Raw genomic sequence first — 17,509 nt, 5'->3', positions numbered from 1 at the left:
ATCTATAAAGCGGCCATGGTTGTAGATAAATGTGGCCACTTCTCTTGCTTGCTTGACCACACCTTCTACCAAGGATCTCTTCGCTATATCCTTAAGCATGAGGTCAATGCAATGGGTTGCACATGGTGTCCAAAAGAGGTAGATTCTGTTGCTGTGCCTGTTCATCAATTTCTCACCTGCCTTCTTAAAGTTGCTCCCATTGTTCGTCACCACTTGTACAATGTTTGGTGGCACTACGTCATCCACAATATCCTTCAGCAACTTGTAGATATACTTTGCAATCTTTTTCTAATTGTAGGCATCCACAGACTTTAAAAAGACAATCTTACCATCACAATAGACCATGAAGTTGATGATAGACTATCTAATACGACCAATCCAACCATCACACATCACAGTCACTCTATAAGTCTTCCATGTCCCCTTTAATGTGTCAATGTACTCGTCCAACTCCTATTGCTGGGGGCAAATAGACATTCATCAATTCCCATGGAGTGGGTCTTTTACTCTTGGTCCGGCCTTCCTTGCAGTGTCAAGCATGACCTAATAGTATGTTCCCTGATCAACATTAGCTGGGATGTTTTGATGGAACAACTTTGAAATGACATTGCCAAGTTTCCCTTTCCAACCACCCCAGACTTGCGTTACAGTTCTCTGTGATCTCTTGAAAGGCAAATCTCCCTACCTCTGCTTCTTCCTCCTCTCCCCTGTGGGCCCTGCCTCTGAGTCAGTTGCTCTAGAGCCAGAGGTACCCAACTCTTTCCCCATCCCTGTAGCCCTAATCATGTCCATTTGATGTGAGAGTCAGCTCTTTGCCCTAGCTTGCTGGAACTGTTTCCACTCTGCCTATGGCTCGAAATCCTTGGGCCTATAATCACTGTCAAAGTCATCAGAGGCAGCCCGTGGGTGTCTCTCTAACATTGCCTCACCAAACTAATCTCTTGTCTTTTACATTTCGACCATCTTTTGTCTTCCACCCTTCAACAACTTAGCCATGGCCTTTTGTACCTCATAAGGGACCTAGGTACATTTTGCCACATCCTTGTAGCCACCAGCCAGATACTACTTTAGTTTAGTGGCCCCTCCTGAATTTAGTATCTTGTGACAATAATCGTGGAGACTTCTTGTAATTTCCAATAAGCACTCTGTGCCTTCTTGTATCTCCACCTCCACCCTTAGCTATTTTGCTACAATATTCTTACTTTTTACATTGTGACATAGCTATTCTACATCATTTCAAACTTATAATACAATCATATCGATAGTTTGTATTTTTTCCCTAACTATTATATTTTTTCCCTTATGTCCTCCTTCCTTGTAAAGGTTCTGATTCTACAAGATTTCTCCTGCCCATTAGTTGGGCGGTTGGGCCTCAGTTTGTCTTCCTCTGAAAGAAGGAGGTTTGGGCATAAGAAGGATAAAGGAGGTGAACTCTGTTGGCATAATCAAGCTGATATGGAAGATTGCTTCTAGACAAAGGAGCATTTGGATGGATTGGATTTACTCGGGCCTCCTCCGATCTGATTCAATTTGGACAGTCTCAGCCTCTTTAGATGCGTCTTGGGTTTGGCGCAAGATCCTATCTAATCGCTCTTCTGTTCAAGGAGCTATCCAATCTTGCATTGGCGATGGAGCATCCACCTTGCTTTGGCTCTAGATCACTGGCACCCTTTGGGAATTCTTCTTCATCAAGTCAGCTCTAGAACTATCTATGGCTCTAGTCTCTCTCGTACATCTTTAGTAGCTGATATTCTTGATCTGAGTGGCTGGTCTGTCCTGTCCTCCTCCAGCCCTGCGCTCAATAACATTTGGAATATCTTGCCTTCTATCTCTAGGAGACCCCATAATAGAAGTAATTGTGTTACTTGGCTGCCGAATTCTTCGGGCTCCTTCAGCTCCAAAGCCGCTTGGGATCATATCCGCTCTCGCAACCCTCTGGCCCCTTGGAGGAATCTGGTTTGGTTCAAGCACCACATCCCCCACCATTGCTTTATGACATGGAGAGTTTTTTCAGATTGTCTTCCAATGCAGTCCTTCCTTCGGTACCGGCATATTGCGGTCTCCCCAAGCTGTGATCTTTGTTGGAACGCGGATGAGGACTCAAACCATCTTTTCTTTGCTTGTCCTTTCTCATCCTCTATATGGAAAGGCATCCTCGCTAAATGCTGGCCAAGAAACCGTAGGATTCTTCCTTTTGACAGAGAATGGATTTGGGTTGATATGACTTTTGGTGTCCACTCCCTTTGTGACAAGGTCGGAAAGCTGGCTTTTTGTGTTGTCATCAATCATAATGCAACCTCAGGAAATAGACGACCAAATCCCGCTCTCTTCAGCAGATTTGGGATTCCATTTTCTTTGAGATTAAAGCAAAACTTAGTTTGTCTCCCCCCTCCACTTGTATTGATACCCCAAGGAACAGGCTCATTGTTGTTTCCTGGGGGTTTAAAACTCTGTCTCTCTTTGGGCTTCTGACTCCTCTCTCCGAGACTTTGCCTATTTTGTATTTTCCTCTTTTTCTTCTCCCGTCCCTCCTAATTTGAGGGCTGCTGTATTTCTCTCTCTTTGGTAATGAATTTTTTATTCACCCAAAAAAATAATACCATAATTTTTCAAATACTAATGGAATGAGACATGAATTATAATTTTCAGTTGTAAATGCAGCAACAATTCTTTCATAAATTTTAAATAATTTTCAAATCAAAACATAAAATTTTGCCTTATTTTTCTGATATTTTTTGGTAATTTTTAAATTAATTAAAAATAAAACCTTTTTTTTTTCACAATTTTGTTGCAAGAAAATCATTTTTTTTCAGAAAATCTAAAAATATTTTGAAAATAGAAATCACAATAATTTAGCAAAATTTGTTATGCTGAAATTTCATGAAACCTCGAACCATGGTTTGTTCAAGATATGTTTTGATGAAAGTGGAGCATTTGGGGTGAAATTATTTCCCCCCGGGTGATGGGTTTCTAGTCACCTAGGTCAATAGGTTTCAGAAATCCAAGAAGAAACCAGAATCACAGGACAAAGGGATAAACCAAGTGTAAGAGAATTCAAATATCAGAAGACTGAAGCGTCTGATTTGGCCAATATGCTTGTTGAAGGTCTATTATGGACTAAGGAACAGTCCTATAAAATATCACTGGAATCTAAAGGTAAGATCTCAGTTATGGGGTAATCCTACTTGGGGTAGGACAGCTCAACAGCTGCAGAACCGATGGACAGAATGGGGGTTCAAACCAGTAATCAGTTAAGGCTCTAACAGTTGGATAATCTGTAATAGAAAGTAGGAACAGAACAACCAAAACAGACTCAGAAATCTAAGGATTTAACAAATCCTAATTGCAGTAGATTTTCTAGTATTAATTGGAAAGTTCAGATTTTTGAAACTGCCACAAGATTCAGAATTAGTAGCAGACTGAAAAACTGAATCAGAATTCAGAGGTCAATTTTGAATCAAAAGATTTTTGAGAAATCCAGGTTGAAGTATGTAACTAGAATTTGATGGGAAAGATAGGATTTTTAAACAGTTTCTGAAATTGGACTTCAGAACTAATGAGCAGAATTAAAACTGAAAGTAAAGAACAGAAGAATAGGTAGCAGAATATTAACTAATCAAGAAACAGAACTATTGAAAGGAAGGCATACACAGGATAGGAGAGATAAGATCTGATATGTTATGATCAATGGAAGAAGAAGAATATGAATATTAGAAGATATGAACCAAGCTTCCCACCTGGTCCCCAGACTGGAATCCCCTCAGCCTACCTTAGGACTCAGAATCTCACAAAACTTGAGGCAAAAGCCAGCTTTCATTCAACTGTAAAATTGTGGGGGAAAATTACAGCTTACATCCATTGTTGTCACGACGTCTAGGTGACCCAAAGTGGTGGGAGGGGGCCTGGACGCAAGGCAACGAAGGCGCCTGGATGCATAGGCGACGCCTTGAGAACTAGTTATTCTTTATATAGACTATAGTTTGGTTGAGTCATATTGGTCTAAGGAAAATCTATCACCATATAAGATTCTATCCTGAACAAAGCATGAAAAGGAAAATCAATACAACCAGGAGTTCTCCCATACATGATCTGTAAAGGATATTCCTAAACAGACTAGGACTCTAGAAAACTGAAGGAATTAGATTACCAACAGGACTGAAATTTATAAGGGACATTCCAGCCTTTACAAGGAAATAAAATAAACAGAACAATGGTCCTAGACGGACCCTACGACCTAGTTTTGAGAGAACCAGCTAACTCCCAAACCGTATGGTTTGGTCTGAACCAGAACTGGTTCAATTATGCACCGCAGTCCAGGTTTGTGGCCTGGTTTTGTTCCTGCGTTGATACTTGAGTACCTCTGATCTGCATCACTGGGATCTAGGTTGAGGGTCATCAAGAGATTGGTGGAATAAAAATGAGAGTATGCACCTTAAAGGATCTCTGGCTTTTCAAGAGTATTGCTTTTAGGAGCTATTAAAAAAATGGTAAAAAAAAAAGGGCATACCCAGTGCACGAGGCTCCTGCCACTGCGGGTCTGGGCAGGGTCATAATGTACGCAGCCTTAACCCCCACTTCACGGAGAGGCTGTTTCCCGACTCGAATCCATGGCCACTTGGTCGCCAATGGAGCAAATTAAAGCTTTAACGGGGATGCTATCTCTATGGGGAACCTAAGCTAGCATCGATCAATGGTGATTCTAGAAATATATCTATAAGGGAGGTTTAATGGATTTTGATGGTGAACTCTGCTTCAAGGTCTGGTCTTCAAATCACTGTTTTCCCTTCACTGGCAGAAGTTTGACATTGCTCTGCGGGAGGTAAAAGCAAGCCAGTGGCTTTGTAGTCCTTCAATTATTTCAGGAGTTCTCTTGGGCCTATAGACCCTCATTTGATGGACTTCTTGACTGGTCATAATTTGGTTGAATGGCATAGTTGATTCTGGGTGCAGTACACTAGAGTGAAGATAAGGTCTGCTTATTTATTAAGACTTTTCCCTGGTGTATTTTTTACTTGATCATTTCTAGTTTTAACTTTAGTGCATGGTAACTTTAGATAACTGAACTTATTTACTGTTGTTTTTTTAAGTTGTAACTTGAAATCAAATAGCAGGTGATTTATCAAAAAAAAGTTTTCTAACTGATGTTCTTATTATACCAATACAACTTTATTACCCTGCTACAATAAGCACTATTTATTTATTTATTTTTTTGATATTTATGATTTACGAATAAATTTTAGTCTCGTTGGTGGTATATTTCTTTTCTGATTAAGGAAGCAAACTTTTTTGACCAAAGTGAGGCTGTAGAAATTTACAGCTATGCTGTTCAGTTGTAAGGCAATCTCATTCTCATTGACATCTACTTTTTAACTATTGCAGTTGGACTCAGAAGATACATATTCACTTCTCCTATATGGATGTGGTGCTTTGGTTGTGCTGTGGTTAACATCAGCCTTGGTTGGTGCCATTGATTCCATTCCTGTGGTGAGTTTCTATGGCTTCATGTTGGTGGAGCGAATTCTGTTTGATTGTAGGATTTTTTTTTTACCACTGTACTGAGAAATTTTGTCTTCCTGTGTTACAGTTTCCAAAGCTGTTGGAAATTGTGGGTCTTGGCTACACAATCTGGTTCATTTCCCGCTATCTGATCTTTAAGGTAATGTTGTCGTGAACTTTTTGTTAAGAGTGTTGTTCTTGTCTTAGTGCTACTGCAGGGGGTATTTTGGGTATATAATTTTGTGTTTTAAGAGTCTTTTATGTAATGTCTAGTATTCTGGGGTATACTTGTAATTTGCTGTAGTCTCTACATTATATAATACATTATAGTGGCCATGGTTTGGTAGTCTGACCAATCCGTGAGCCTGTTTTCTCCAGAAGGCTTGCATCTCTCTCTCTCCCCCTCTTCTCTTATTCGTCTTCCCTCTCTTATATTGCTAACAATGATTTCCTGTATTCGATATAGTTTTATGGCATCAGAGCAGGTTTAATCAGTGTTTGCCATCCTCTCTTTCTTTGCTCTGAGAGACTCTATTTAGGGTTTTCTCCTGTGGTGTGCAGCCACCTATTGCTGCAAATTTCTATTATCAAGACCTAAATAATATCAATGGAAAACCATGGTTCGAGAACTCGCGATCGCCGAGTTTCTCGGTTTCGTGAGATAGCGAGTCAGGATGGCCTACGGTTTCTAAAACTGCAATTTCTCGGCGAGATCTCAACCAAGTCTCGATACACATTTCTCTGTTTTTTTTAGTTGTAAAATTTCAGTATCTCGCCGACGATCCGAGATCTCGGTATCGGGTTATATGGTTTTTTACCCAGTTTTCATGACCCATATGCCCATTTTTTTAAAAGAGAGCAATGGACAGAACTTGGAAATCTCGAGTTCTGTCCAAAGCTCTCTAAAGTTTAGAGAAAAACACTCCAAGAGCTCTCTCTCTCAAATTTCTTCTTATTTCTCTCAAATCTTTGGTGGATTATGATGTTTGAAGTGAGATTCAAGTGGTAAAGTGAAGATTCAACTCCAAATCATCACCTATTTGTAGGATTCAAAGGTATTTTCTAATTTTCCCCAAATCTATTTTTTTCAAAAAAATTTGTGTAATATTTGTTAGATTCATGTGGTTTTGATGTATGTTAAACATCTTTGCCTGATCTATCACTTGATGGAGTCGGATTAATTTTTCAGTTATTAAATTTTTTATTATAATTTCTGGAAAAATAAATGATTTATTTGAAAAAAGAAAATGAAAAAAATAGGATGAATAGTGATTGTTTGAAAATGAATTTGATATATGTTAAACAACTTGGGATGCTCTACAGCCCCATGGATTAATTTTTTATTTTCACCCATTAAAAAAATTATTTTATTTTTCAGATTTAATAAATATATTATAAAAATTTAAAAAAAATATATAATATTAAGGAAAAATACTTGTTGCTTATGGAAAATTATGTACAGCATATGTACATAATATTCAACTTGAAATGGTGTCAAATACATCATTACATTATATTTTTCTTATACTTTAAGGTATAAATATTTTTTAAAAAAATTCAAAATATTATTTTTAATTAAGAAATAAATACTAGGGTTAGGGGATAAATAAGAGAGAGTTATTTCATAGTTCTAGTTGCTTGACATTACGTTTAAGAGTTATGAATAGCATACTTTAAGTCTTGAATACCTTACTTTAAGTGATCCATGGTTATTAATATATGCTTTTTTATGTAACAGTGTAACATATAAGACATTTTGTACACAATGTCTGATATAGCATGGCAACATGGAGTCCCCATGTCCGCAGACAAAAAGAAGTCCAAATGCAATTATTGTGGGAAGTTGCTATTTGGAGGAACCACTAGGTTAAAGCAACACTTGTCTGGTACAGGCAAGGATGTTGTCTCATGCCCAAATGTTCCTGTCCAAGTGAAAGTGGCAATGGCACAACACTTGAAAGGAAGAAGATTAAAGAAAGCTGAGAGGGAAAGAATGCAACAAAAGTTTGATGAGGCAGTACTAGAGAGGATTGGTGTAGAGGTTTGTGGCGGAGATGATACTGACATTAGGCTTCCACCTGGTGAGTTTCAATCAGAGGCTGAATGGAGAATTTACCAGCAGACTTTGGCTGAGAGTAGACAAAGTTTTCATTTTGAGAATATAAGAACATATGAACAAGCAAGAGGAGCTGGTGGATCTGGCTCAGCTGCACTAGTGCAAGAAGATGAGAGGAGGAAAAGCACTGGGACAAGAAATATACCACGACCCCAAACCCGACCACGAGTACAAGCTCCAGAGCCCATTTTTGAGCAGGATCCCACAACTTTTAGGCAACAAGATGCCTACCAGCCAACCATCCCGCAAATATTTGGTGGTAAACAAGAGGAAGCACGAAAAACCTTCAACAAGTTTATGCTTTACCATGGCATTCCAGCCAATGTAGCACAAGGAACATACTATAATGCATTCCTCGACATCTGCAGGAGGGTCAGTGCAGATGGAAGGGACCTTCACCACATGAATTATACAATGTATATTTGCCTCAGGAGGTACAGGAGCTGAAAGATTACATTGATAGTTTGAAGCCAATGTGGGAGACATATGGGGTTTCTCTTATGGCTGATGGATGGACTGGACCTATTAGACTATCCATCATAAATTTCATGGTGAGTTGCAATGGAAAGACTGTATTCTTGAAGTCCATCGATGCATCAAATAATGTAAAGGATGCATCATACTTGTATAAGGAGTTGAAGCAAGTGGTGGAGGAGGTAGGACCAAGGTACGTTATCCAAATTGTGACGGATAACGGTTCCAACTTTAAAAAGGCTAGAGAGAAGTTGATGAATAAGAAGAGTAAGAGGATCCGACTCTTTTAGACCCCATGTGCAGCCCATTCTATTGATTTAATGCTGAAGGACATGGGGAAAAAGACTTTGGTGGCGGGTGTGGTAAATAGGGCACGACAAGTGACAACTTTTGTGTACAACCATTCTTATGCTTTAGCCTTGTTGAGGGAAAAATGCAATGGAGATAGTGAGGCCTGGTGTCACTCGATTTGCCACCAATTACATTGCATTGAAGAGCTTTCAGACTAAGGCGATAGGTCTGAGGTCTATGTTTGCAAGTGATAAATGGTTTGGTTGGCAAGGTTCTAAGTCAGAAGATGCAAAGGCAGCACAATAGACCATTGCAAGTGATGGATTTTGGAAGGACTTTGGGAAAGTGGTTGACATATTAGAGCCAGTGGTGGCAGTACTGAGGATGGTTGATACAGAGAAGAAGCCTACCTTGGCCCACATTTATGCTGTCATCTAAAAAATGAAGGAAATTGTCAGAGCTGCTATACCTCGAAGTACAAAGTCCTACACTAACATCATTGATGAGCGGTGGGAGAAGCACTTGAGTCATCCATTGCATAAAGCTGGTGAGTTCAACATACTTTACACTTTAAATGTTGTAACTTTTTTACATTTACATAATCAAAACCCAAAGGCATTAAGTCAGTAAAGTTACTAACAAATCATATTTGTGGTGTCTACTTTACCAGTATACTATTTGAATCCAAAGTATCACTACTCCCATGATCTTGGGCTAGACATAGAATTGTTAGAGGCAGTTCAAACTGTTATTGCGAAGTTAGAGCTCAATCCAAAGACACAATCTGCTTGCAATGATGAGGTGAGAGTATGGGACTTTGGTACTTTGGTAGTTAATTTATGAATGTAATTACTAAATAGGAAATACTAATTCCTTAAATTGAAAATAGATCAAATACTTTAGAGAGGTCTCAGCAAGTTTCGGTCGACAAGCTGCAGTGGAGGGTAGACAAAAGTCAGACCCTGGTAGGTGGCATGATATTACATATTTACATTTATGAATTATAATTTTATCTCTTTAGAATGTACATATTCTTACTATTCTATATATGTAATGCAATGGTGGGTGCTTTATGTACAAGTTCACCCAACCTGAGGAAGGTAGCGAGCGTAGAGTGCTCTCACAAACTTGTTCATCCTGCGGATGTGAGCGCAACTGGAGTACATTCTCATTGATACATTCAAAGAGGCGGAACAGGTTGGGTAGCGAACGATTGGAGCAGCTTGTGTATGTGAACTACAATATGAGATTAAGGATGAGGCACATACGCGAAGGAATTGAGGCCAATGATAAAGAACTCATTGAACTGTCCAACATTTTCCAAGAGGACTCTAATGACGATGAGGATCCCCTATTCCAGTGGGTGAGGGATCGTGATATACCTGATATGGATCAATCTGGGGGTAGGCCCGACCCCACCATTGCGTCTGTAACCGGCACTGATGTTGAGGATTATATGTCTTCGCAAGAGGGACATGTACATGTAGAGTCACCGAAACCTTTTGAGCCTGCTATAGGAAGTCCTGCTGATGATGATGATGGTAGTGGTGATGACAGTGGTGATGGTGATGATGGTGATGGTGATGGTGATGGTGGTGGTGGTGGTCGTGGCATGCCGAGTGGCGGTTATTATGATGATCATCATGAGGGGATGCGCATGTAGTATCAGTATGAGGTGGGAACGCAGGGGGACCCTGTGCGTTTCACCGGAGAGTCTTATTTTACGCATGCCACTCAAGATCAAGACCATGGTGGCTACCCTAAAACATATAAAAGAAAGAAGGGTCGCCAACACTCACATCAGTCAGATGCTCAAGATGATGACAGCAGTATGAACACCATGCTTGCAAGTTTCAGAAGCATGAATATAGATACTACTAGTGAGCATCAGTCATGGCAATCATCTCAGCATCATCATGGCTATGACTATGGCCAGGAGAGCACCGGTTCTGATTATAGTGCCTATGGACAGTATGGGCAGTCAACAGCTAAATATGACAATCAAAGCTCTGGGTCAGGTTTTGGGTACATATTCCCAGTCCCAAACTAGCCATACATGCCTCAAATTCAATATGACAGTAGCAGTTCATCTTACACCTCATACTAACAGCCTCCCATGTACCCTAAGATAGGGAGACTGGTATATGTTGATCAGAAGACTTATATGGCAGCCGTGTCACACTATGTGCAACACTGCAGCAATTCCATGACATGGGAATTCTTTGTGGATCAATATGGGGATGAATTTATTACTCAATCATATTTTATGTAACAAATTCAGTGAACATTGATGTAATGTACTTTTTATTTGAATGTTTTGATTGATAATTTGATATGTACTAATTAGAATGTTTTGATTGCTAAATTTGCTAAGTTTTACTAAATTATATGTAGAGTAGGTTGTTTTAGACTTTTAGTACGACTCGTCGCCTGCCAACCTATGGTCCAAAGTAAAACTCATATTTGGACTTATTTTTTGGCAAATCTGGGCATGCCATTGTGTTTAAATGGTCTGAAATAGGCTGGATACCAAGTTTCAGACCCAAAAAATGTGTAAAACCCACCAAGTTCGGGGTCCGAGTACAAAAAAAATAAAATTGCACCAACTCGCCAAGATCTCGCCGAGATCTTGGCTCGACTCGGTTTCTGGCTTGGCCGAGATGCCACTGAGACCCGAGTCTTAGAACCTTGTGGAAAACTAGGGTTTCTTTTGTATAAGCAATGTACATAAAGGAGAATTCCTGCTACAAAGATCTCATGGACTTTACTATTATAGTATCATGTCCTATCATCCTTTTTCTAGGCCGTCTCCTGTAAGCGATGCGCCATGTCATCGCTCGAATACGTTGACAAGTAGGCAAGTTCTCTCGCACAGTGGACAAGTGCAGCTTAAGAATCTAGTCCAAAAGCGTAGGATAGATTTGCATCTTGGAACATTGGATTCTTAACAAGCAAGAGTCTAGAGTTGATGGATGTTATGAAGAGAAGAAAGATTAATATTGCTTGTATTCACGACACAAGATGGAAGGGTAAAAAAGCTAAGGTATTGGATGACTTTAAACTTTGGTATATGAGTGACCAAAGTAATAGAGGTGGAGTGGGTATAGTAGTGGACAAAGATCTAAAGAATTATGTGGATGCTAAAAGAGTTGGAGACAGGGTGATATCCATCAAGATTGTGTTAGAGAATGAGGTTGTCAAATATAATTAGCGCCTACACACTCCAAGTAGGACTAGATGAAAGTAGTATGTTACAATTTTGGGAACACATGGATGGATTGGTGTAAGGATTTAGTCAGGGAGAAAAGATTATTATAGGGGGTGATTCGAATGGTCATGTTGGGAGAGATCGTAGAGGCTATGAGGTGTACATGGAGGCTATGGATTTGGAGAAAGGAATGAGGAGGGAGTATCAGTTTTAGACTTTGCAGTAGCTTATGATTTATCTATTATGAACACCTTTTTTAAAAAGAGAGAAGCATTTAGTTACCTACAAAAGTGGGCATCATATCAGCCAAATAGATTGCTTCCTAACAAGAAGGTTTGGCAGATTGTTTGTAAGGATTGTAAGGTTATTCCTAGGGAGAGCCTAACCACTCAACATCGAATGTTGGTCTTGGACATGTGCCTCATTATGCAGGAGTGTAAGATAGGAGAGTCTACTTGCCCCAAGATGAGGTGGTGGAGATTAAAAGGAGAGTCCTTGATTTCATTTACTGATAAAGTGGTCAAACAAGGCAAGTGGGACTTTGAGGGAGACACTACTACAATGTGGGACGAGATGACGGCCTATATTAAGAAGGTTGCTAAAGAGGTTCTAAGGGATCGAAAGGTATTCGGCAAGACCCTAGGGAGACTTGGTGGTGGGATGATGAGGTCCAAGCAACCATTAAGATTAAGAAAACTAGTTTTAAGACATGGCAAAGGACTAAAGAGGTGGAGGATCTAAAAAGATATAACTGTTCCAGAAATGAAGCTAAGAAAATTGTGGGGAAAGCAAGGGCGAAGAAATATGAAGATCTTTATAATAGCCTGAACACAAAGGAGGCGGAAAGGGCTATCTATAAGATTGCTAAAATGAGAGAAAGGAAAACCAGAGATTTTGACCATGTTAAATGTGTTAAAAGTGAGGATGGTTGAGTACTAATAAGGATGAGGACATTGAGGAGAGGTGGAAAGGGCACTTCTACGACCTTCTTAATGGAGACTTTTCTAGTAATAGAGCCGCAGAAGGCGACATTACTAATCTGGACACCACTTGGCGTAGATATATATATGCAAAATTAGTATGTCTAAAGTAAAAAAAGCTATAAGAAAGATGAGCGTAGGCAAGGCACCAGGCCCAGATGAGGTCCTTATTAAGGTGTGGAAGAATGTGGGAATTTGTGGTTTATCTTGGCTGACTTGTTTAACAAGATTATGATCACAAAGAAAATGCCAGATGAATGGAGGAGAAGCATTGTGGTTCCTACAAAAACAAAGGTGATATTCAGTGCTACAATAACTATAGAGGCATAAAATTAATGAGTCATACGATGAAGTTATGAGTGAGAGTTATTGAAACCTACTTGAGAATGGAAACTACTAGTTTGGGAATCCAATTTGGTTTTATGCCAGGAAGTTCAACGATGGAGTCTATTTTCTTACTCAGGAGACTCGTGGAAAGATATTGAGAGGGCAAGAAGGATATCCGTATGGTTTTTATAGACCTAGAAAAAGCCTACGACAATCTCCCTGGAGAGTTAATCTGGAATATTTTGGAAAAAAAAGGGTGTCATGTAAATATGTGGACATAATTAAAGATATGTACGATGGTGCGATGACTAGCGTTAGAACTGCAGGGGGCCAAGACAGTAAATTCCCAAATGCAATTGGTTTACATCAAGGATCAACCTTAAGCCCTAATTGTTTGCACTTATCATGGATGACTTAAACAGAGGCATACAAGATGAGGTTCCTTGGTGTATGATGTTTTTCGGATGATATTGTTTTGGTGGATGAGACAAAAGCAAAGATTAACACCAAGGTGGAACTATAGAGATCAACCTTGGAATCAGAAGGTTTGAAGCTATGTAGAACTAAGACGGAATATATGGTGTGTAAGCAACTTTGAGACGGATAATGAGGTAGTGAATGTTGGTGAGAGGGAGATCCCATAAAGTGATTATTTTAACTATCTAGGATCAATCGTAAATAAGGAGGATAACATAGAAGATGACGTTGCCTAGAGGACTAAAATAAGGTGTATGAAGTGGGGAGGTGCGTCCGGAGTATTGTGTGATCGGCTTATTCCTTTAAAGCTTAAAGGGAAATTTTATAGGATTATCATTCAACCAGCCATGATATATGGTGCAGAATGCTAGGCTGTTAAGAAGTGTCATATAAATAAACTAATAGAACGCTGGGCTGTTAAGAAGTGTCATATAAATAAACTGTGTAGCGGTGATGAGAATGTTGAGATGGATATGTGGGAAAACTAGGAAGGATAAAGTAAGGAATGATATTAGAGCTGGGTTGGGAGTAGCAACAATCCATGATAAGCTTAGAAAGAGTCGTTTGAGGTGGCATGGACATGTTCAAGGCCTTCAGATGCCCAGTACGGAGGAGTGACATGATTCAGATTGAGGGAACCAAAAGAGCCAAGAGCAGGTCTAAAATAACCATAGGAGAAGTGGTGAGGAAAAGACATGCTTAACTTAAACCTAGTATCCTGTATGACTTCGAATAGAGCTGATTAGAGAGAAAGGATCCATTGTGGCTGACCCCATTGAGTTGGGATAAGGCTATGTTGTTGATACATAACATTAACTGTTTTTTATTTTAAATCTACTGGTGGTACCCTGTTTTATGGGTCTTTCTGACAGATTCAAGATCTATCAGGCCATTTATTTTATCTGAAGTTTTTAGGGCATTATTGGCCCTATTGGTAAGGCTTATTGATCCCATCTCGAGGCTGATGTGAGTCCCTTTTCTACTGAAGTTTTTTGCAGGAACAGTCCTTGGTGATACCTTGTTTTTGGGATGCTTTTGGCAGAATCAATTTCTGCCCCTATTCTGAATCTGGCCATCAGATTCAATTGGTTTTCTAAGGTCATTGTTGGCCCTCCGTGGAAGGTCTTTCGAGTATAGTTGTCAAGGCGTCCAGGTGGATTTTGAGGGGTCTAAGCGGTTATCACCTTAGTGGTATTGAACGCGTTGGCCCTTATTTATACCAAATATCATTTATTTATTTCATTTACTTAAGATATTATTCATAAATAAGCAAATACCCCCTTATTTGAATCCAATAAAAATGGTTAAAAAATAAAATTCCAAAAGGATAAAAAGTCAACCCCCCTAGTGCAAAAACAAAAACTGGATTTTCGATGTAGGTGAAATTTTCAATTTTTTAATGTTGAGGTTTTTCTCAAATCGAATAATTCCATAAATCTTAATATGGTAAAACATTACTAAAAACAAAAAAAGGGTAAAATATTTATTTGTTTTATCTAAAAAATATTTCCGTTCAGAGCAATTTTGACCCGCAATTTTGACAACATTCGCACACACCGAATAAGGTTTGACCGGAAAATAACTCCTTCAATATAAATCAGATTTAAGCTATCTTGGATTTGTTGGAAAGCTGGTTTTGTGCTCTAGCTAACACAAAAAGTCTCATGTAAAAATAAAACCAATTGATCACTCAAACTTTTTAGAGAACAAGAACATTTCTCTAAATTGAGAGCAATTTAATTACTTATAGATAAGACCATATTTTCTAAGAACAGTATAAACCAAATGTGAGACTAGGTATACCCATAGTTGTCATGGCGTCGCCATGGCGTCCTGGCGCTGGGGAAAGGCACATATCGAGGTACGCTATGGTGAATGTAAAAATATCGCCCAATATGACGTCCATGGCGTCGCCATGGACGCCATACCACGATATATGGGCATGTTGGTCAATATTTGTACATTTGAATGTATAAAAGTTAGACTTAAATTTTTTTTTTTTTTTGAAAACCATTTAATAGCTTAGATGCTTTTTCATTAATGTCTATTGGAGGTGTAACTTGAAAATATACACCTACAATACACATTAACATAAAAAAATTAAAAACATCAAACATATTACCCTAATTACCCTAATTGGGGGGGGGGACATAGAAATCGCAAAGCCAAAATAGTTCGAGACGAGAGGAGAGAGGAGAGAGTTGAGACGAGAGACAGAGGAACAGTTCGTGAGAAGAGGTCGAGATTTCGGCAAGGCTTCTTGCAACTCTCGGCGAGATAGGTCTTCACTCCTTTGAAGATCGAAGTTGCAAACACCTCCGGCAACCTCCAGGACTCCAGGTAAGTAATTTTTTATTATTATTTTTTTAATTGTAGTTCTTCTTCCTCCTCCCAGTCCTCCCGCAACTCGATCTTTCGATTCAGTTCTTGATTCTTCTCCTCCCAGCGAGTTCTCTTCTTCTTCTTGATTCTTCTCCTAATCTCCTCCCAGCCTCCGGTAATGATTAGTGATTATAGCCAGCACTATTAGTATCGTTTTGTTTTTATTTTTTCTTCTTGCCTTGCACAACCACGCATATGCAGTTACACATAGAGACAGGGAGAGAGTCGAGAGACAGAAAGGGGGATTTATTTCGATTAGTACTTAGTAGTCCTCTCGGTTTTTTTTTTTTTTCTTCTCTTATCTCTCGTACGATCACAGAGACAGGAGATAGTCGACGAGCAGAGAGGGGGCCTCTCGGTTTTTTTTCCTTTTTTTTTTTTCTTCTTTCGCAATCGCTTGTCGTGACTACATCACAGGGAGATAGTCGAGAGACAGAGGGGAGGGATTTATTCGATTCATGACCATAGACCATAGTACTCTCGGTTTTTTTTTTTCTTCTTCTTCTTCTTCTTCTTCTTGCCTTGCGATTCTGAGCTTGCTTACGATTGCGGACCTCTCATTTGTTTTTTTTTCATTTTTCTTCTTGTTGCCTTGCATTGCACTTGCGAGCTTGCGATCTTGGATATTACACTTTCATGAATTAAACCATAGTATATTAGTAGTACACTTTCATGTTGATTTTTGATGTTATAGGACATATATTATAGCATATTAAATGACATTAAAAATAGAGAAAATAAAAAATAAAACATAGTCGACATGCTCGCCATGGCGGGCGACATGTCGATATATCGATGTGACACCCCTCCACCGACTTGGATCGCCGTGACGCCGTGACAATTATGGGTATACCATGACAATAACCAATTCCAAGAACAGTATAAACCAACTGTATGTTTTGATTGTTTCAAACTTCCAATAGCTTGCTTCTTCAGTTCTGTTGTCTTCTAGTTTTATGCATAGTTCGAGAACTCGTTTCGTTTCGGTATTTCGAGCTGACCGAAATATCCGAAATATTCGAAATTTCGGATATTTCGGTCGAAATATTGTATTTTTTCTGGTATGTTTCGATAGGTCATTTCGGTGGGTTTTAGGCCAAGTTAAGGCCTGAAACTTCATGGAAACCCTATTTTAGGCTATATAAACACATTTAAATGTTCAAAAAAATTAAAATAATTAATTATTGGCAGAAAAATATTTTTGACACCATGAGGCCATAGATCGGCCAATGGTGTCTAACATATATTTAATTCATCACCATACAATATACATAACCGCTATTATTTTTTTATTTTTGTTGTAAATAAATCCAATTTTTGAAGTAGAAAAATAAATAAATAATATATATACCAAAAAAAAATTTCGACACCGTGAAGTCGTAGATCGGCTTCCGGTGTCTAACATATATTTATTTCATCACAAACAAACATGTTGATCAAGCATTTCCCTAAAAAAAAATCAATTTTGAGAATATGGTTTTACCTGAAATAGTGGAAAGGCTTCACAGATGTGCTAAGAAGTTTGTTCTCCAAGTGATTCCGGCGTAGATGTGGCAAGGATTCAAGTGGGAAGTGGAAGATTGAAGAAGAAATAAGCAAAAACCTTCAAAAACCAAGCAAAAGAGAAAAAATGCTCTGTTTCTCAGTCTCGGTCGAAATTTCGACCGAGACTATCGAAACATGGTATTTTATATAAAGCATTTTCTCGAGATTTTCGAAATCTCGCGAGATTTTGAAAATGTCTCGAAATATCTCGAA

General features: G+C 38.9%; 1 protein-coding gene across 2 annotated transcripts in view; it reads left to right on the top strand.

The window, feature by feature from the left end:
• Positions 1 to 17,509, top strand: part of LOC122649771 (protein CURVATURE THYLAKOID 1D, chloroplastic-like) — a 40,588-nt gene that overhangs the window by 10,906 nt on the left and 12,173 nt on the right. For both annotated transcript variants that reach the window (XM_043843011.1, XM_043843010.1), the window contains exons 3-4: positions 5,380 to 5,484; positions 5,585 to 5,656. In XM_043843011.1, coding sequence (XP_043698946.1) covers positions 5,380 to 5,484; positions 5,585 to 5,656 — 177 coding nt within the window. The remainder of the gene's footprint in view (positions 1 to 5,379; positions 5,485 to 5,584; positions 5,657 to 17,509) is intronic.

Source organism: Telopea speciosissima, chromosome 2 (assembly GCF_018873765.1).
Source record: "Telopea speciosissima isolate NSW1024214 ecotype Mountain lineage chromosome 2, Tspe_v1, whole genome shotgun sequence".
Taxonomy (NCBI): Eukaryota; Viridiplantae; Streptophyta; class Magnoliopsida; order Proteales; family Proteaceae; genus Telopea; species Telopea speciosissima.
Note: the sequence above shows the minus strand (reverse complement) of the source record. Positions and strands in the feature narration are given on the sequence as shown.